Source organism: Octopus bimaculoides, chromosome 8, assembly GCF_001194135.2.
Source record: "Octopus bimaculoides isolate UCB-OBI-ISO-001 chromosome 8, ASM119413v2, whole genome shotgun sequence".
Taxonomy (NCBI): domain Eukaryota; kingdom Metazoa; phylum Mollusca; class Cephalopoda; order Octopoda; family Octopodidae; genus Octopus; species Octopus bimaculoides.
The window spans coordinates 12,886,048-12,904,424 of record NC_068988.1 but is presented as its reverse complement, the minus strand read 5'-3'; the positions used below and the strand labels follow the sequence as shown (position 1 = coordinate 12,904,424).

The 18,377-nt window shown below is 33.4% G+C and overlaps 1 protein-coding gene across 4 annotated transcripts in view; it reads left to right on the top strand.

Annotated features, from left to right (window-relative positions):
• The window catches only part of LOC106874988 (WW domain-containing adapter protein with coiled-coil), a 97,820-nt gene that overhangs the window by 14,328 nt on the left and 65,115 nt on the right, over positions 1-18,377 (top strand). For all 4 annotated transcript variants that reach the window (XM_014922956.2, XM_014922948.2, XM_014922940.2 and 1 more), the window contains exon 3: positions 17,650-17,809. In XM_014922956.2, coding sequence (XP_014778442.1) covers positions 17,650-17,809 — 160 coding nt within the window. The remainder of the gene's footprint in view (positions 1-17,649; positions 17,810-18,377) is intronic.

The following is an 18,377-nucleotide window of genomic DNA, read 5'->3' as shown; positions in this document are numbered from 1 at the left end:
GTGCAGGTAGCACATAAAAAACACCATTTGAGTGTGGCCATTGCCAGTACTGCCTGACTGGTCCTTGTGCCGGTGACATGTAAAAGCACCCACTACACTCTCGGAGTGGTTGGTGTTAGGAAGGGCATCCAGCTATAGAAACTCTGCCAGATCAGATTGGAGCCTGGTGCAGCCATCTGGTTTGCCAGTCAGTCAAATTGTCCAACCCATGCCAGCATGGAAAGCAGACGTTAAATGATGATAAACCCACATATAACATTTTCGAAGTGCAATATTGTCAAAGGCCTTATATATATAAACATATGCTAGGTACATAGCATACTATAAGCTAAGTGCTTCAATCTTGAACTCCTCATGTAGTGAACTCTTTAGTTTCTTTTCTCTTCTAGCTAAGTATGCCTTGTATCTCGCTGTTTGGTAATGCTCTTTGCTATATCCTTTTGTCCAGTCTTTCTAAGTGTGTATCGTACTTCTAATATAAGATACTGATAAATGAGGTAAATGCACACAGAGAGGGGCCTATTCTTAGTGGACCCAACAGAAGGATCAACTATCCAGGTTGATTGCTGAATGGTAGATAGAATGATTAAGAATATGAGGTAGAGAAGGTGGTTGGACTGTCGGGTTTAGTTGCAGAAATGCTGAAAATATCTGGCAGGGTTAGTTCATGTACTCATCACATGCATAGTTAATCATCATACAGTCACTAAGGTAACAGTGTCTTCATTAACTGTTACAAGAGTAAAAATGAACTAGGGAGAGGAAATTATGAAGGCATTAAGTTGATTGATCAGGTTATGAAAGTTTCTTTTAGTCATAGCACAACTGATTAGGAACAGAATTAGCTTAGATAAAATGCAGTTCAGCTTTGTTTCAGGAAGAGCTATTATTGGTGCTGTCAGCAGGAGACAACTGTAGGTAAAGTACTTAGCTTGTAGTGTGCTCCTATACACATCATATGTTTACTTATAGAAGGCCTTTTGACAATCATCATCATCTAACGTCCGTTTTCCATACTGGCATGGATTGGATGGTCTGACAGGAGCTGGCAAGCAAGAGGGCTTACGATTTGGTCAGGAGATGTGTGATTTTAGGAAAACTGGTTAAAAGTTTCAATATAGAAAAATAAAGAGTTCTTTAAATCTAAGCATTAAACGAAATATACATGTTGAAGCCTGAGAATGGTGTTCATTATTATTGTGTCTAGATAATTTATTCAGATAAAATCTTTGTCAGAGCAATGAACTTGCAGACTATTATCACATAGCAAAATAGGAGACACAATTTTTATTATTTCTGGCAATTAGTAACATACTTTTGTTATTTTATGCCAAGTAATTTCAAATTAAAACAGTGATAAAAAGATTTTTTCTTTGTGTGTGTGTACATACTAGAAAAACAAAATCACCTTTACACTTCAAAAACTATGAAGTAATTCTCAAATTTCAAATATATATTTGTGTTTGTGTCTCTAATTGTCTTTTCATAACATTAGATCATCACAAAGAAAATCTCAATTTCTTGCTTTGCAAATGATATACAATAACCCCTCACCATATCACACCATATCAATGTATACAAATTATAAAAATGATAAAAAATATACAGAACTGTTTCTATTTGGTGGATTTTCACCTATTGTGGGAGGTGGTTTTGGAATGTAACACCTGCGATAGTTGAGAGATTACTATAATTATTGAATTGTTATTGATGATCAAAGGCACAAAATGTTCCAGATTACAAAGCTGTGTGGTAGTGCAGATGTCGTGGGAAAAGTTTGTATGGAATGATAGTAGCACACTTGCCCTCACAGGAAGCTAAAAGAAAGGGTCTGAAAATGTTATTACGAGAGGGTACTCGGGGAACGCATGGAAGAGACTACCTCAAAACAACCTGAATAGACATCAGCTATTGAAGGTGACAACTATATATTTGGTGGCATGATTAAAGATTTAAGGCAGGGAAAGTAGCTGAAGATACATAATAAAATACAACACATGCTAGCAACATGCATAATTAGTAATGTAGTGTAATCAACAGCTACAAAACAAAAGAATGAAGCCTCCATAAAAGCATCAGATTGATGGACCAAGTTGTGAAAGTAACAAAAATGGTTATTGAACCACTGATGAGGAATTAGCAAAGATGGGATGCAATTTAGGTTTGTACTGTGATGGATACTACTGGTATTCTTTCTCAATTTCTGTTAGAAGACTGCTCCATTGTCATCTGAGTTGTGGCCATACTTAGAATGCAGAAAAGAAGTAGGTATGCACTTCCTAACGTAAACTATGGGTGCTTCAGCTGTGAAGTGGAATTACAAGCAGGCTGAGAGAGAAGAAAGCTGTGTAGTTGCATGGGAATAGTTGTCTGTGGGAGCACCTGTGAAATATATTCTTTAAAATGCTTGGAAGTTTCAGTAGGAGTAATTTGTAGCGTCTCTTACCTATGTGATCTAATTAGCAGTGTTCCAAAATCATGGTAGCCAGAGTAAGAATGGAGTGGAAATGGTTGAGAATTTATTGCATCTTCTAATAACAAAGGAATTATCTCTCCAAGTGAAAGGCATATTGTGTGATGTTGAATAGTAGCAAAACATGGACATTGAATGTGGAGGATGTATGAAGGCTGGAAAGAAATAAGAGCATACTCTACTGGGCAACAGTATGTACAAATAAGTTGATAGAAAAGCTAAATATAAGAGGAATAAAATGCATTGTGCAAGAGAGAAGACTGCTGGTATACACATGAGGTGTACAAAAATGCCAAGTGATCCAAATGGAAAGAAGCTGCAGAAGAGAAGAAATGGTGAGGACTGATCTCAAGAGGCTGGACGCCATGAAGGAAATGACAAAGGACAGCAACAAGTGGCATAACACTGTACTGGAGAAAACCATTTGTCCCTTGCAAGCATGGAAAAATGGGTGTGATAATAGCAATTGCTTTTATAAGGGTGGTGGATTGGCAGAACTGTACGGAGTTCAAATCTCCATTGAGGTCAGCTTGGCCTTTTGTCCCTTAGAAGTCAATAAAATAAAATACCAGTCATGCACTAATCAATTTTATTAGCTTCACTTTTAAAATTTCTGGCCTTGTGTCTCTATTAAAAGCAATTGTTACTACATTTACCATTAGTACTGAGTAAACTGACTGGACAGTTTATTTACTCACTCTGTAAGTCTTGTTTGCTGAAATACTTTAAAGTCAATCAGGTAATAGAAAGTTGTCTACTTTTATGCTGAACAAGGTCACTAATCCTTGCTTGAAGCAGGTTCCTTGCTGTAATTCAATAGAAGACTAACATCTGCTAAACAAATTAATCATTTGATTCCAGATTTTTAAAACATTTTATTGAAGTTTTGGAAATAGTGGGATAAAACTCATCTGATTCTGGAGAATTTTTAGTAACTTAGAGGATGGACAAAACATTTGATATTTTATAGTATGATATCCTAAGTTCATCTTCATTACAGTGCACTTGGTGTTCGTTTTAAGATGTATGAATTTTTGGTAGTTTTTTTTAACTCCTGATCTAGTTGGCTGAGTTATGCACTCCATGGTTGTGTTAAATGACTAATGATTTTTTAAAGTATAGAGTTTTAGGTTTAGAAACTTTTCCTTTGTTAAACTGAGTTTACATTTTTATAATAGAGCTTTTCTAGGTTCACCTAATTTGGTAAATTAGAACAATTTGAGATTAACAAACTAATTTGGATTATTGTTGGTTAGTGCTTGAAAAGAGAGCATGTGAAAGGATTGGAGTATTTTAGTACAGAGAATAAGAAACAAAATATAATGAAGCAAAAGTAGATTTAGGTGGTGTTTACTTTGCAAATTAAAGTTCAATGCCCAGTATTTATTGTTAGTGTAGAAGATGCAGGAAATTTTTAATTTGTGGTATAGAATGTATTTTATTGCATTATTGCTGATATATTAATGGTTCTAGTGTGAAATGGATTTTTGATTATGCAAGGCTTGTGGTTGAAGTGTTTTTTGACCATGAAAAGAAAATCCAACTTTTACAGTGTAATTTTGCTGAAGAGTAACCACTATGAGGGGTTCAGATTACTAGTTTTTGCATTATTTGTAGAGGAGATAAAGGAGTTGGGATCTTTTGTGTATTGCCTGTTATTTGGTGGTATTGAATGAACTATTTTCCACAATATCATTATTGCAACATATTTAGAAAGGGTTATTAATGGAAGAAGTTTATGTCCAATAATAGCTTTTGATGATTTGAAGGAATTTAGGGAGCATGTCAACATAAGAGTGTGTGGTTGTTGATTCAAGAGAACTCATTATGATGGACATGAGCTGTCTAATGGGCTTTTTGGAACCTATACTGGTGGTTATCAATCATGATCATTTTTGTAAGAGCAAAAGTGAATTGGGTTCAAGGAGCTGTTCTCTTTGAAAATGAGGGTACATGTGTATATTGTATAGAGAAGAGTATGGAAGAGCTTAGCAAGAATTGGCACTATTTTATGATGTTTGATGTATTTTGTATTAACTTATGCTTAGTGTTGAACAAGGAACAATGAGACCTTTGTTTCCTTTGACATTTATAAACGTGTTGAAAAGAGCAGTTTGGCAATAGGATGCCCCATAAGATTTATATGCATGAACGTTAGAAACAAGTGTCTGAGTTTGTTAGGAAATGATGGGGAAGCAGATGAGGCAAAGCTGGATGGAGGAACTGGAGAAAATCTCCTTGATACAGCAGCAAGTAGAGCATGTTATTTCGTACATTTTGCACTCTTGATAGTCCTTTCACTAGCTGGTAAGTGAAACTACTTTGATTATGCAATATTTATAAAAACTCAGTAATTCACAAACAATAAGCACTCCAGTACTTCAATCAATTGGTTTATGTGGTTTTCACTGTTGACATAAACAGATGTTCGACAATCTGCTTTAAGATAAAGTTGGGCAATAAATTTGGCGAGACTCCATTGACTGTATCATAACATGTTTAGCAATAAATCAGTTTAGAGTTTTCATTTATTTAAAACTATTAGTATTCATTTCGAGTATTAAAAATATTTTTTCGTTAAGGGAGAGTAGTATTAAAATATTGAAATTGTCAGCACTATGACTTATTTGAAAATTAGGTGACAACCGTTCAGAATATAAATTTTTATCATCTTATCAACAAGGTTGAAGTCCCAGGACAGTCCCATTCGTATGAGAAGTCTTTAGACAAATTTCAAATTTTTTATTGAAAATTTTTGCTGCTACCCAGATTTTAATTTTTGAAAATTAAGTGTATTACTACTAATTTTTATTTCATGTGTAATAATTTTTGGCACTACTATACAAAATAGTCCTTATTGATTTACTTGTATTGAATACTTTTGTTCTTTCAATACTTTCATTTCTCCTGTTTATAAATCATTGAAGAGAGTGGTATTCAAGTAAGACTGATATTATGGTACTAGACATATCCCCGAGTTCCTCTTGGATAAATACAGCTGGATGTGTTGCCAACTGTTCCATGTCTTTGCACTTGTTTGAGCCTTCTGTACTGCAGCCAATCTAAAATGTAACATGCACATGTTCCTTGGTTATTTGTGCTTTGTCTCTCTTTATGTATTTTCTCTTAAGGCTATTTTAATCTAATATTGCTGTTGTATATAAAAGGTTTTTTTATTTGGCCAGGCAGCTAATTGTCAGACCAGTGGTTTTTCAGTCACTGTTTTCCTATATCAGTGACAACAGATTTTGTCTTAGCATGTGGTACATTTAACAGTGAGTACATGCTGCTGGATAATTTTCATCTGTTGATATATATATGTGTTTTTAAATGCAGTCTGTCCAGAAGCGATATCGTCTCTGGATGAATACCATAGTTAATTTGCCTTTTCGTGATGTAATTGGTTGAAGTATGATATACAGATGTTTACTTTATTAGTCTAATACTGCTTCTGTTGTTTTTATTAAACAATTTTGGGAATTGAAGCCCATCCCGAGCACTTTCTGTCATTGTTTCATTTTATAAATAAATAATAAATATAGAATTCATTCTAACAAATTAAAATTGACTGCTCTGCTTTATTGTTTTACACATCATATCACCCAGTTATAAAGGTGCTTTATACACATTACTATTCCTTTAGCTGTGTTCAAGCTGTGACCAGTAAATTGTGGCTTGGTAAATGTTCTTATTTTGCTGCTGTAATTATAAATACCAATATTTTCTAAAGAATTTTTTTCCAGCTTATCGCTTTCTTAGAAATATTACAGGTTTATCTTCAAAAATTGCGAGTGGATGAATGAGTCAGTAAAATGTTGGACAAAACATCTTGTGGTAATTGGTTGTCTTGCGCAGGTCTGCGTTGCTTTCCATCCTTCTATTGTCAATAAAATACGTACATCATTGTTTTAATGTTCACTTTTCCATGCTTGCATAGGTCAGATTGAATTTATTGAGTTAGATTTTTCTATCGCCAGATGCTCTTGTCGCCAACCCTCACCTGTTTCCAAGCAAAGAATTTCCTTTCTATAGCCAGACATATTTACACTGAAGATTGACAACAACACTGCTTATTTGATGATGAAACTTGTTTGCAACTATTGTGGTATGTCAAGATGTGGAAACACACAATCGCATATGATGGGCTTCTTTCAGTTCCCATCTGCCAAATCCACTCAGGTCTTTGGTTGGCCCAAGGTAATTATAGAAGACACTTGCCCAAGGTGCCATACAGTAGGGACTGAACTTGAAACCATGTGGTTTGGAAGGAAACCTCTTAACCACACAGCCATACTAGGCCAGTCCATAAAATATTTGATGGAGTCATTGAAATTGACTATACCTTATAAGACATTATTCCAGCATGAGCACTGTCCAGTGCCTGAAACTAGTATAGTTTTGTATTTATTTTTCAATGTCATCAGAAGTTGATAAGTGGTATATTTTTCATGTCTAAGTTTGTGTTTAGTTGGCCTTGACAAGAAAAGCTGCCAGTTTTATTCTACATTCCTCTTAGCTGTGAATTGTTCAAATTATCTTCATTCTTGCACACAGGTTACCAAAATAATTGTTAGAATATAAAGGATTTGATAATAGATAGTACATGTTTACAAAAAGAATTTATTGATTAGTTTTATATTTTTTTGAGGATTATAAAGTTCCTTATAAAATGTCCTGTATTTTTGAAGGTGTTATTAATAGGGTTCTCTCAGTAATTTATTAAAGCCTCATCTACCTATAAATTATCTTATACCATTTACTAATTCCACTTTTAGATCAAAGCAAGAGTAGTTTATCTTAATTTCTATAAATTCCATGTGCGTTATCAATGATTTTCATTTCCCCCCCTCTTTTTCCCTCCTTTAAAGTGCATTAGTCTCAGTACTTACATGAACTATTTCATACTTTTTAATCATTGTTATCACAACAGCTGTTCTGAAGATTTTTCTGTTTGGCATTTGACTTGTCAGTCATACTACATTCATATTTGTATCCATTTATCAGAAAAAAGAAATTTCATTAGATTAATTTCATTTATCAGCTTCAAAATTTTTAATTTAAATATGTTGGTGTAGCTATATCTATTAATTCAGATTTTAACTGTTCATTTTATCAGGTCTGATAACTAGTTCTTTTGATGTTTCAACACAAATTTAAAATGAACTATTTAACAAATACGCAAATTTGTTGGTTAATTGTGATTGAAAGGACATATAAATATTGGTATTTTTAAAAACAAAACCTAGGATAATACAAATAAAGAATATGTGACTAATTTGTGGGACACCTCATTGATGCTTCAGCAGGAATAAATTATTTACACCATCATCCCTATACCAGGTACCATAGAATTTTGGGGCCATTTTAGATATTTGAACATAACATGTTATAAGTGGTCATTGTACTGTAGTTTTGGTAAAATGTAGGTTCCTATCAGGTTCTTATGTGAGTTGTCTTTATATTAGCATGTTTCACTTTAAATACATAAACACAAGTGTTGCTGATTAGGACATTAGATCTTCATAAAATTTTTCCTTCCAATTATCAGAAATTTGTACCTGCTAATTGAGTAAAATCTAAATGTAAAAATGTAAATAATGGAGTAAATAATCTACAAAGCATTTCGTAATTAAATTTGAAATGACAATTCTGATGAGAGTTAATTCACATTTAGATTATTATGAATACCTTGAATAATAAAATACGTAACTATGTTATTGAAATGAAAAGAGGTTATTACTTTAGATCTGGGTACCATTCTCTGTTACAAATTTATGATTTAATATATGATCTATTAAATGCGATGTTGAGATTTAATGCAAGAGTATTGTTTTCTAATGCATTCCACCAAAGGAATAAATATTATATTGAACGATAGGTAGGTTAACAAGTACTGGTGAGAATGAAATGGTATGTTTGGTAAAAGTTGGCAACAATAGTAATTGTAAATTTGTGGTGTCAGCATGGCTGATGGTGATGAGTAGGAAAAAAAAAAAGTGAAGCATCAAGCTAACAGACTCTGAACTACACTCCATCAAGCAGCCTATTAAATCCAAAATATCATTTTTTGTCTACTTCTCATTTGTTATTGTCAAATTTTTTTTCCTACTCATTTGTTATTGTTAAAATTTTTTTCTGACTTAATATGCCTAGCAAATTCTGTGGATTTACTATCAAAAACAAATTGTGAGGTTGCATATTGTAAACATTTCTGATTTTGAAAATTATTCCTTGTATCAGTATTGCTCCATAAATATGATATGTTTTATACTTAAACTATTGAAAACTCAGTTATACTTGAATATTTCATTTGAAACATTTGTTATTAACATAAATGGCTTTCATCATAATTGTCTTTTTCCATATGGTTGTGGGTTGGACTGGTCTTCGCTACCATAACATTTTACCTCTTATTGCTTTTCTTTTTCTTTATTCACTACTCCTGCCCTTGTCTTCTTTGACCCTTCTCTTCCACACCTTCCTTTCACTTGGATCACCTGGGACTCCTTTACTCAACTATCAAAAATCCACATGCATTACAAGACTGTACTAATGCAATCTTCTCTTTTTTATCTTTTTATATTTTACTTGTTCATTCATTCTGGGGCACCATCTTGTAGAAGTTTAGTCAAACAAATGGACACCATTGTTTGTTTTCAAGCTTGGTACTTATTCAATTGGTCTCTTTATGTTGCACTGCTAAGTTAAGGGAGCATAAACAAACCAACACCAATTCTCAAGTGGTGACGGAAGGCAAACATGCACACACATACTGCAGGTTTCCGCACAGTTTCTATCTACCATATCCACTCTCATTACATAGCCAGTAGAGCATACTTCCTTTCTTTCCAGCCTTTGCTCATCTACACTCACGACTGGTGTCACAAAATTGCAACATTGCACTTTATATACAGGTATTATTTAATGTTCTTTGCTTGAAGAAACAATCCCTTTGCTAATAGCTCTCTGAATTTACCTCGCACCCTCTTCTTATTTTGGCTACTACTGTCTGTCAGCACATTTCTCCATGGCTGTTTAGGTCACAGAAACTCAGTTACTTCTCTGGAGCCATTTTGAGGCGTGGAAAGTATTTATTTTGTTGGTACTCTAACTGCTAGTAACTCTTATACATGTCACATGCAGAGACTCTTTTCTCTGGCAGCCTGGCAGACCTGAATGTACACCCTTAGTAATATGTATGCAGTTTCTATCTGTTCTTTTTCTCCATATTGATTACAACCATTTCTCTAATGATTGGAGTGCCTGTCTTTATTCTTATTTACTAAGATTTTAATCCTTGCAAAGTTTACTCGACTTCTCTCAATTGGAGGTTTTGTTTCCATATCTTGGATTTCATCTGAATATTTCACAGATTCAGTTATAAGTACTGGATCATCAACTCCTCTTTTATGGCCTGGAGAACTTTAGTAAACATGAGCCTAGTGAGAACTAATCCTTGGTGGACATCTAACCTCCCACTAAATTCTCAACTCATTGGCAACTCTCTTGATGTTGAAAGCATTTTTGTATATGACTTGCACACTTTTCATTTATATCAAGTTGTCTTAATGTCCACCAGATTATAGAGTATGCTATTATGTCAAAGGTCTTCTTGAACTCTGTATATGCTAAGAAGAATAGCTTATTCTTAAGAACTTCTCATCTATATCAGTAGTGCTCCAACCTGCATCTCATTATCATTTCTAGAGATGCCAGAACATTTATTCTAAAACACTTGTTACTTTTATAACTTGATCTATCAGTTTGATATTTCTACAGTTGCTTCTTTCTTGAGATTGTAGATTCTAGAGATGCTAGAAGAGGGCAAGTAGATGTATACTGTGTACAAGAAGTAAGATGGAGGAGAACCTCAGCTAAACTCCTTGAGGGCTAAGAACACCACTTGACTATGCAATTCAAATGAAATGAAGCAATCACATAAGCCCAATTAACTAAATGCATAGTAGTAGTTAAAAAAAGAATGTGTTACTGATATTTAATGATTCTGGTGTATTAAAAAGGCTAAATTAATTCTAATTAGATTAAAACCCAGAACTAACCATGTATCATTTATACATTTCTGATGATGCCATTGAACCAAAGACCTTTCTTTTACATTTGGCAGATTAGGTTTTTGTTACCTTCCTAGTTTTATGTACCATATTTTCTGGCAGTGAGGATGCTATTCTTTACCCCTGAAATAAGTCTTCAAGATATACCGTGAATTTCTAGAAGATGGTTATATTTTTCATAATCTATTTTAACCCTAGAGGAAGATTTGTGTTAGTAATTTGAACTCTTGTATATGACCTCTGAATGAAGTGTGTAAATTATACTAAAAATTAATCAATTTTGTTTACATCTATGAACCCTGACTTTAAGTGGGGTAATATCAGGTGACAAAAAAAAAAAAATGTAAAATTGTACTGTGTTATTTAGTAAATCTTATTAAAACCATAATAACCAGACACTCATCTGTTAGTATTTTGTTATTCTGTGATGAAATGTATTCAGTCAGCAGTGCTTGGCAAATGGTTTGAAGAAGTTTTAAATATAGAACTTCATATTAAAGAAACAGCTTAGATCATAAAACAAAAACTTGTGATTTGTATTTGAAAAAGTTTCAACTTGAAAGGATACATGGAGTGCACTTGTGGAATACTGTTATACAGTGTTGCTGTTTTTAGTTGTTTAAAAATGCTTTGCATCTTTCTGGAAAAGTTTAAGATTTATTTCTTGTATCTCTGTATATGTAACGATACTATTGCACTATTTCATTGTACATGTGGTGTTGCTGACTTGTCATAACATAACAGCCAGTCTCAGGGCAGGCTCACTCAAGCTATGAGAATCTTGAATTTAGCAGACAACTGCAGTTGTAGATTAATGTATGTTAAAAACTACTTGAAAATGTTTCTCAATCTAAAAATGTTCAGTTGTTAGCTGTGCATGCTGCACTAAGATTAATAACATGTAGATAATACTAAGATTAATAACATGTAGATAATACTTTAAAAAATTTATCAATATGGGCTTTCTCTTCAATGTCTAAAAAGTATTGCCTTTGATCAGTTTAAATTCAAATATGTTCTAGTTAGGTTTGTTCTACAGCTTCAAAAAACTTTTGACTTGAAATTTCTAACACTTATATTATAGCATCTGGAATTAAAAGGCACTCATACACCATTGGCTATAAGCTGCAAAAAATTTAAATATGCCAAACAGCATGGCGACTGAGCTGAAGAGGTATTTTGGACCACCTCCAACTGAGAAAATGATATGCTACTGGAGGAAGTAAAAGAATCTGTTGAAGCCAGTATGAAGAAGTATACATAACTTGCATAAGCCTGTAGCTAAACTGCAAGAATTGGAGGCAAAAATGGATTGGATAGTGTTGGGAGAAAATTCAACATCAACAAAAACTATTAATCTAAACTGAAAACAGTAGCATGAGGTCTGAATGATTTTCATGACATGCCAAGTTGATGCTACAGTTTTATGAAAAGACATGGTTATTTTTGAGAATAGTACAACAAATACCATAGTGTTGTAAGAACAAAGTAGTAATTTAATTTCACAGTGCAAGAAAGAAGACTATGAACTGGGTAAGATCGAATCATGGCTGATGTGCCATTAATGTTTGATTTTATTTCAAATTGGACATGGATCTTGAAGGGACCAAAACTAACTGCTAAGACATCTGGATTTGGAGAAACCCCATTATATACTGTGGTGCTGTCATGATGTGCTGATGGAACAAAATTGCTACCACTGCTGATATTTAAGAGAATAACTTTACCAAAGGACAAAATTCCATGTGGAATTTGTTTACATCCATCTAAAGGAGCGAATGGATAAAAAGGGGATTAAGCTCTGGATAAAATCTGACCTGCGTTTTCTAGTGTCCTCCTTAAAAAGTATCCTTACTCATGCTGCCTCAGTTTTGTTTTTAATAAAGCATGAGTATCAAAGAAAGGGTGCACAGAGTCGAGATGAAAATGGCAAAGGTCCATGGTACAGTAACAAATCAGTTATGACTGATGTGGCCATTATCTAGCTTTTTAAGACATTTAAGAAGAGTGGAATCACTAGATGAGCACCATAAATCGTGACTGATACCAACAGATGGCCCAAAAAGGCCAACAGTTAATCACTCAGGTCTGTGAGTAGGTCCTAAAATCATGGAATGCTGTAAAAACCAAAATAGTTGCAAAATTTCTTTAAAATTGTGGCTTTGGATGGTGGGCAACATTGATAACCTTGATAGTATTAGTGATATAGATAACATCAGTGAATTTTGGTTGTTTTTTTTTTTTAAAGATATTTTTATTTAAGGATATTGATAACAAGAGACAATTTTCAGAATTTGAAGGTTAAAAGCGTTCCTTATAATGTACAGGTAATATTTGTATTGTTTTTATTCTTTATTCTTTTAATTTTAATGGTTGTTTTTTATGTTCATGTATTTTTACTAAGTGTACAGTAAAATATTATTCCATATTTTTTGTTTCTCAGTGTAGTGTTTTGATTTTCCTTATGTCAGGGGTAAAAATTGCTGTACAAACCTATATTTAATCACGTTAAATTCCCAAAGTATTACATACATTTTATTCCTGTTTATTTTCATGTACTGATTTGTTGTTGCTCAAGTAACTTATCACTGAATCACAGTTAGGCATTTTGTACTTTGATTTTAGCTAGGTTGACTCTAAGGCCCTTTGATTCTAGTCCCTTCTTCCACACCTGAAACTTCTCTAGTTCTGATAGTGACTCAACAATTAGTGCAAGGTCATCAGCATAGAGGAGCTCCGAGGGGCATCCTGTCTTGAATTCCTGTTATCGCCTGGAGGACTATGATAAGTAGGAGGGGGCTGAGGACAGAACCTTGGTGGACCCCTACCTCTACTCGGAATTCTTCACTGTACTAGTTGCCAACCCTCACCTTACTGACAGCGTTTCTGTACATGGCTCGCATAGCTCTCACTAACCATTCTTCTATCCCGAGTTTCCTCATTGACCACCAGATAAGGGATCGGGGGGACTCTGTCAAAGGTCTTCTCCATGTCAACGAAAGCCAGGTACAGAGGTTTATCCTTGGCTAGGTATTTCTCCTGCAGCAGTCTTACCAGAAATATAGCATCAGTGGTGCTTTTCCCTGGCATGAATCCAAACTGCATCTCATCTAAACTGACTCGCTCCCTAATTAGTTGAGCTATGACCCTCTCTGTGACTTTCATTACCTGATCTAACAGCTTGATACCTCTGTAATTATTTGTATCTAAAGCGTCACCTTTACCTTTGTAGCAGTTGACTAAGGTGCTGCTATACCAGTCATTGGGTATGACTCCTTCGTGTATCACCTAGTTAGCAATACGGGTGACTAGGCTATAGCCGACACTGACAGATATTTTGAGCATCTCTGCAGTGATTCCTGATGGGCCGGGGACTTTCCCTGTCTTAATACTCTTAATTGTTTTATCTACTATGGTACTGTCAACTCGGATAGCTGGTTCCTCTGTTGGGTCGACATTCGGCAGACTCTCTTTCTCCCATTCATTCTCTTTATTGAGCAATCTTCCGTAGTGGTGTCTCCAAACCTCTTTCTTTGCAGCCTCGTTTAGTGCAAGCATACCATCATCCATGCGAACACATTTCTCTCCTACGACATCACGATTCTCTCTCACACACTGTCTTGCAACACGAAATACTTCAAGTCTTTGATCCTCACGACACAGTAAAATAATAATGTGGAAGGATTTTTTTCATTTAATGTTCAAAGAAGGAATATTTCTTGCATATAATTTGTGTAGTAATTGTTTTAACATTTCCCCCCTTCATAGTTGTATGGGTTTGATGTAAGGCATAATTAACAAGCATTTTGGGTTTTCATAATTTCTGTGAGGTCTGACCGTATTCTTACATCTTGCCTTTTCCATTGGTTCTTTCCATTGATAGCACATATTTTCCCCTCTCTCTTTTACACTTTCGTTCCGTTTTCTATGCTGGTTAACTGTTCACATCCAACAGATCATTTCTTTCAGTGCATGTGTTTCATTGTAGTAACCATATCTTACTCTGCTGTATCACACTTGTGCATACTTTTTACAGTCTACATGAGGAGAGAAACCATTTTTTGCCAACAGATGCACTAAAGCTCCAAATTTTGCTGCAACTACCACTAGATTATTGTGGCAACAAGTTTTCAACTATATCTTAGTTGTCTATCTGTCAGCAATTTATGAAATTCAACTGTTGGATGCTTCTTATTCTTACTACTGTTTGTATCACATGTAAAGTCTTGGATCTTTGTTAATGTGCCAGAAATCCCGTGGCACCCCTTTTGTACCCATTGCCTGCACTAAATATGCAATATCAAGTTCCTACCAACTTCCTTTCTACATATCAATCGACTTCCCATTTGACAGCCGGATTTTATGTACACTATTTAATGTTAGTGTTTAATATTTAAGCATTCATCATGTTGACTTTTAAGCTCGATGCCATGCTTCTAATTTTAGAACTTTTTCTGCAATTCTTTGAGACGGATTCCTCTGAGAACTTGATAAATGCTTGCAAGGACAGTTAGGCTGGAACTCTAATAGCTTCAGTGTCTATAATGAATATAAGGGGGTTTATGATAGTATGGTCAACATTTACTTGTACACCAAGTTCTCATTAGGCTTATTGCTAATCCTGAACTTGTTAACAGTAGCATTTAATACAGCTTTCACAAGCCATTTGTCTACATCTGTTTTTTTTCTTTTTTTTTTTCTTTTATAATCCTCAGACTGCAAAGTGTGAATCCTGTCAGACATTAATAAATGCAAAGTAAATTTGTTTGTTTTTGACTAAAAAGTTAAATTATGTCAATAGAAACAACTTTACACTCAAATTGTATCTTATGCAAGATAGTTCTATCATGGATCAGCTTTGCTAAAAATACTTTTGAATAACAAATGTAATGAAAATAATATGAAGGAGAATTTTATATTAAGGAAATGTAGTTTTGAAACATAGAGGAAGTTATAGGAAATATAGAAAGAAAACTTACTCTGGGAGTATTTTATATAGATTATAACTAATTCAAAAGCAACTGAAAAGTTAGACTTGTCTGAACAACCCATGGTATCTTTATTTAGTAATGGAAATACATAGGTCATATTTTTAAAAAATGATAGAGAAAATGTCAAAGAAAAAAATTACAAGAATTTATGATTTCAAAGAACCACTTTAAGGCAGGAATAAATAGTTAACAAGACAAATTGTGCTACTTGTCTGATAGCACTGGAAAGTTGTAATTTTTTCCCTTAGTGTAAATAATTATTGAAATCTAATATTTTATAATTTCTTACTTGTTATACTTCTTATTTTGTACAAAATTTGTATACTTATTGCTAAAAGCGACTTCCAAAAAAATCTACATAACAAGAAAGATTTTCATAGTCAGTTTTTACAGTACTTGGTGGATACAGTGTATAAAAATGTTTTGTATTGGCAGTTTAAAGAGTTATATATACTGTTATTAGACTCAAATACAGCAAAATTTTAAATTGCCATAATGAATTATTTTTTATTTGTGACTCTTAAAGTTTATGGAGCTTAGTTTATTAAAATAACACTCTGTATAAGCCACAACATACAATGTTATTTGTATTCAATCTCAAATCACATCTAAATGGCAATTCTTTACTATTCAAATTATTTTTTGTTTTGACACAAATTTTATTTAATGTACATTAATTTAATTTGATTATTTTCATCTTTTTACTTCAGCTATTTCAATAAATCATTAATAAATAATTAAAATGCCACTTTTTTATAATCTATGTTCGTATTTTTAAAATAAAAAAAAATTTCTGTAAGAAATCTAAATTTACAATTTTTCATATACAACCATCACAGCAGTTTTTAAAGATTTGTTTATCATGTACAGATACCTATTAAGCTTTATTTTGGTACAGTGGGTGATCTATTTATAACTAATCAATATTGTTTGAAGGACAATGTCAAAGAAATTGTGAAGAATTTGAATTCAAAAAAGATCCATACTAAATTCAGTCTTTGATATTGGCAGGTGCAAAATGTGTGGCTGTAAGAAAAAAGGGCATGAAATTTGTGGAGTACTAATAGTTAAATAATTAAAAAAATTTAAAACAAAAAAAAAAAAACTGTATTAAGCATAGAGATAAAAAGAAAGAGAAAAGAAAAAATATACCAAAGCTTAAAAATATTTACTTTTTAGTGTGGGAAAAATTAAAATTTTCTAATAAATGTTCGACTTCATTTGTGAGTATATCTGAAATTTAAATCCTAGTCTTGGCAGAATAAATCTTTTGGAAAATAGATCTTTTATTTACTGGTTTCATTGGATTACTTGTGTTCAGAGTTTTAGTTGATTGTGCATGTTACAAATTTATCAACCTTGTAAGCTGGAACCAGCAAAGTCAGCCTGAGTGTAACCCAAATATGATAAATATTTGAAGGTATTTTTGTGAAGCCCTGATTGTCATTTAGAACAAACACATATCCACCTAATTGATTTTCATGCACTTTCTGTCCACCATATTTCACTTGGTAGACTTCAGTTGATCTAAACATATGGGACAAGATACTTAGCTTCAGTGTTATGTAGCCAGGGGGTCCAAGGAGTCTGCTTGTTGACCTGGGGGTGTTTGTAATGTGTTGGTGAATGAATCTTTGCAAATCAGTCTGTTGGCTTTATTTTATTAAAAAAAATTTTTATTCAGTTTGTTATGTGCATGTATACTGCTGCAAATGTTGGAGAAAGCTTCCATTGTGCACTTTGAACTTTGTGGAGAATCAATAGATCAGTTGAAATATTTTCTAACTTTTATCATAATTTATTTTATTATGTTAAGAATATGAGATTGCCACTGGGGTGATGTGGAAACCATCAGTATTTGTAGTATATTTGACAGGTTCAGTTTTTTTTTTTTTTAATTAGAAAGGAACAAAATTTTCTACTTACCTTCTCATATACAATATTTTTAAAAAAAACTGAATAATTAGATTCTGTTGTAAAATTGATCAGTCTTATTTCAGTTTTGGTAATTAAGTACATGACATGTAGAATTAAATATATGATTATATATCTTCTTTCCTTTAATATAATCCCATTTCTGGATTTTTGCTATTTTTTTCTTTTTAAATTTTAGGGCATGCAGTACCCATATACAATCACCAGTCGCTGTGAAAAGCTGCGAAGCTCCCCCGATGACGACAGGACAAGAGATGACAGCCCCAGAAGTCGTCATAGTCCCCGATATCAGAACAAGACCACTTATATTGAAAGAACTAAGGAAAAACTGGAAAGAGGTGCGCTATTTCATATTACTATTACTTGTGTGTGGCAGGTCAGAATTGGTCACCTATAGGATTGTTTATTGTATTCACTTTATATACATTGGATTAATACATGGATTATTATTATGTAGAAATTAGTACAGGCAGGTAAGTGTGATCTCTTTATTCTAATGACTGGCCCCCCCTGGAGTACAATAGCCACTGATTACCAAAAACAAGTGAGAAATTTTAGTATTGCAAAGCTGCTGTTTATATTATTTTTGTTAAATTTTGTTTCTACTTTTTTTTTTAATTAAAAAGAATTTTTTTTTTTAGATTCTTGTGACTGTTAAGATTTTCTTAAATCTTATTTCATTGTATATCTCCTGTTGAAAATATACAGCAGCTGTTTTGATTTACTTCTGGTTGCTTCACATGTTAAATCAACATAATTATCTAACTCTTCTTTTATTCTTTAACTGGTTTTAGTCATCGAACTGTGGCCATGCTGGGGCACTGCCTTCAAGGGTTTAGTCAGTCATATTGATTCCAGTATTTATTTCAGTTTAGGGACATGACATAAACACCACCACCAGAACAC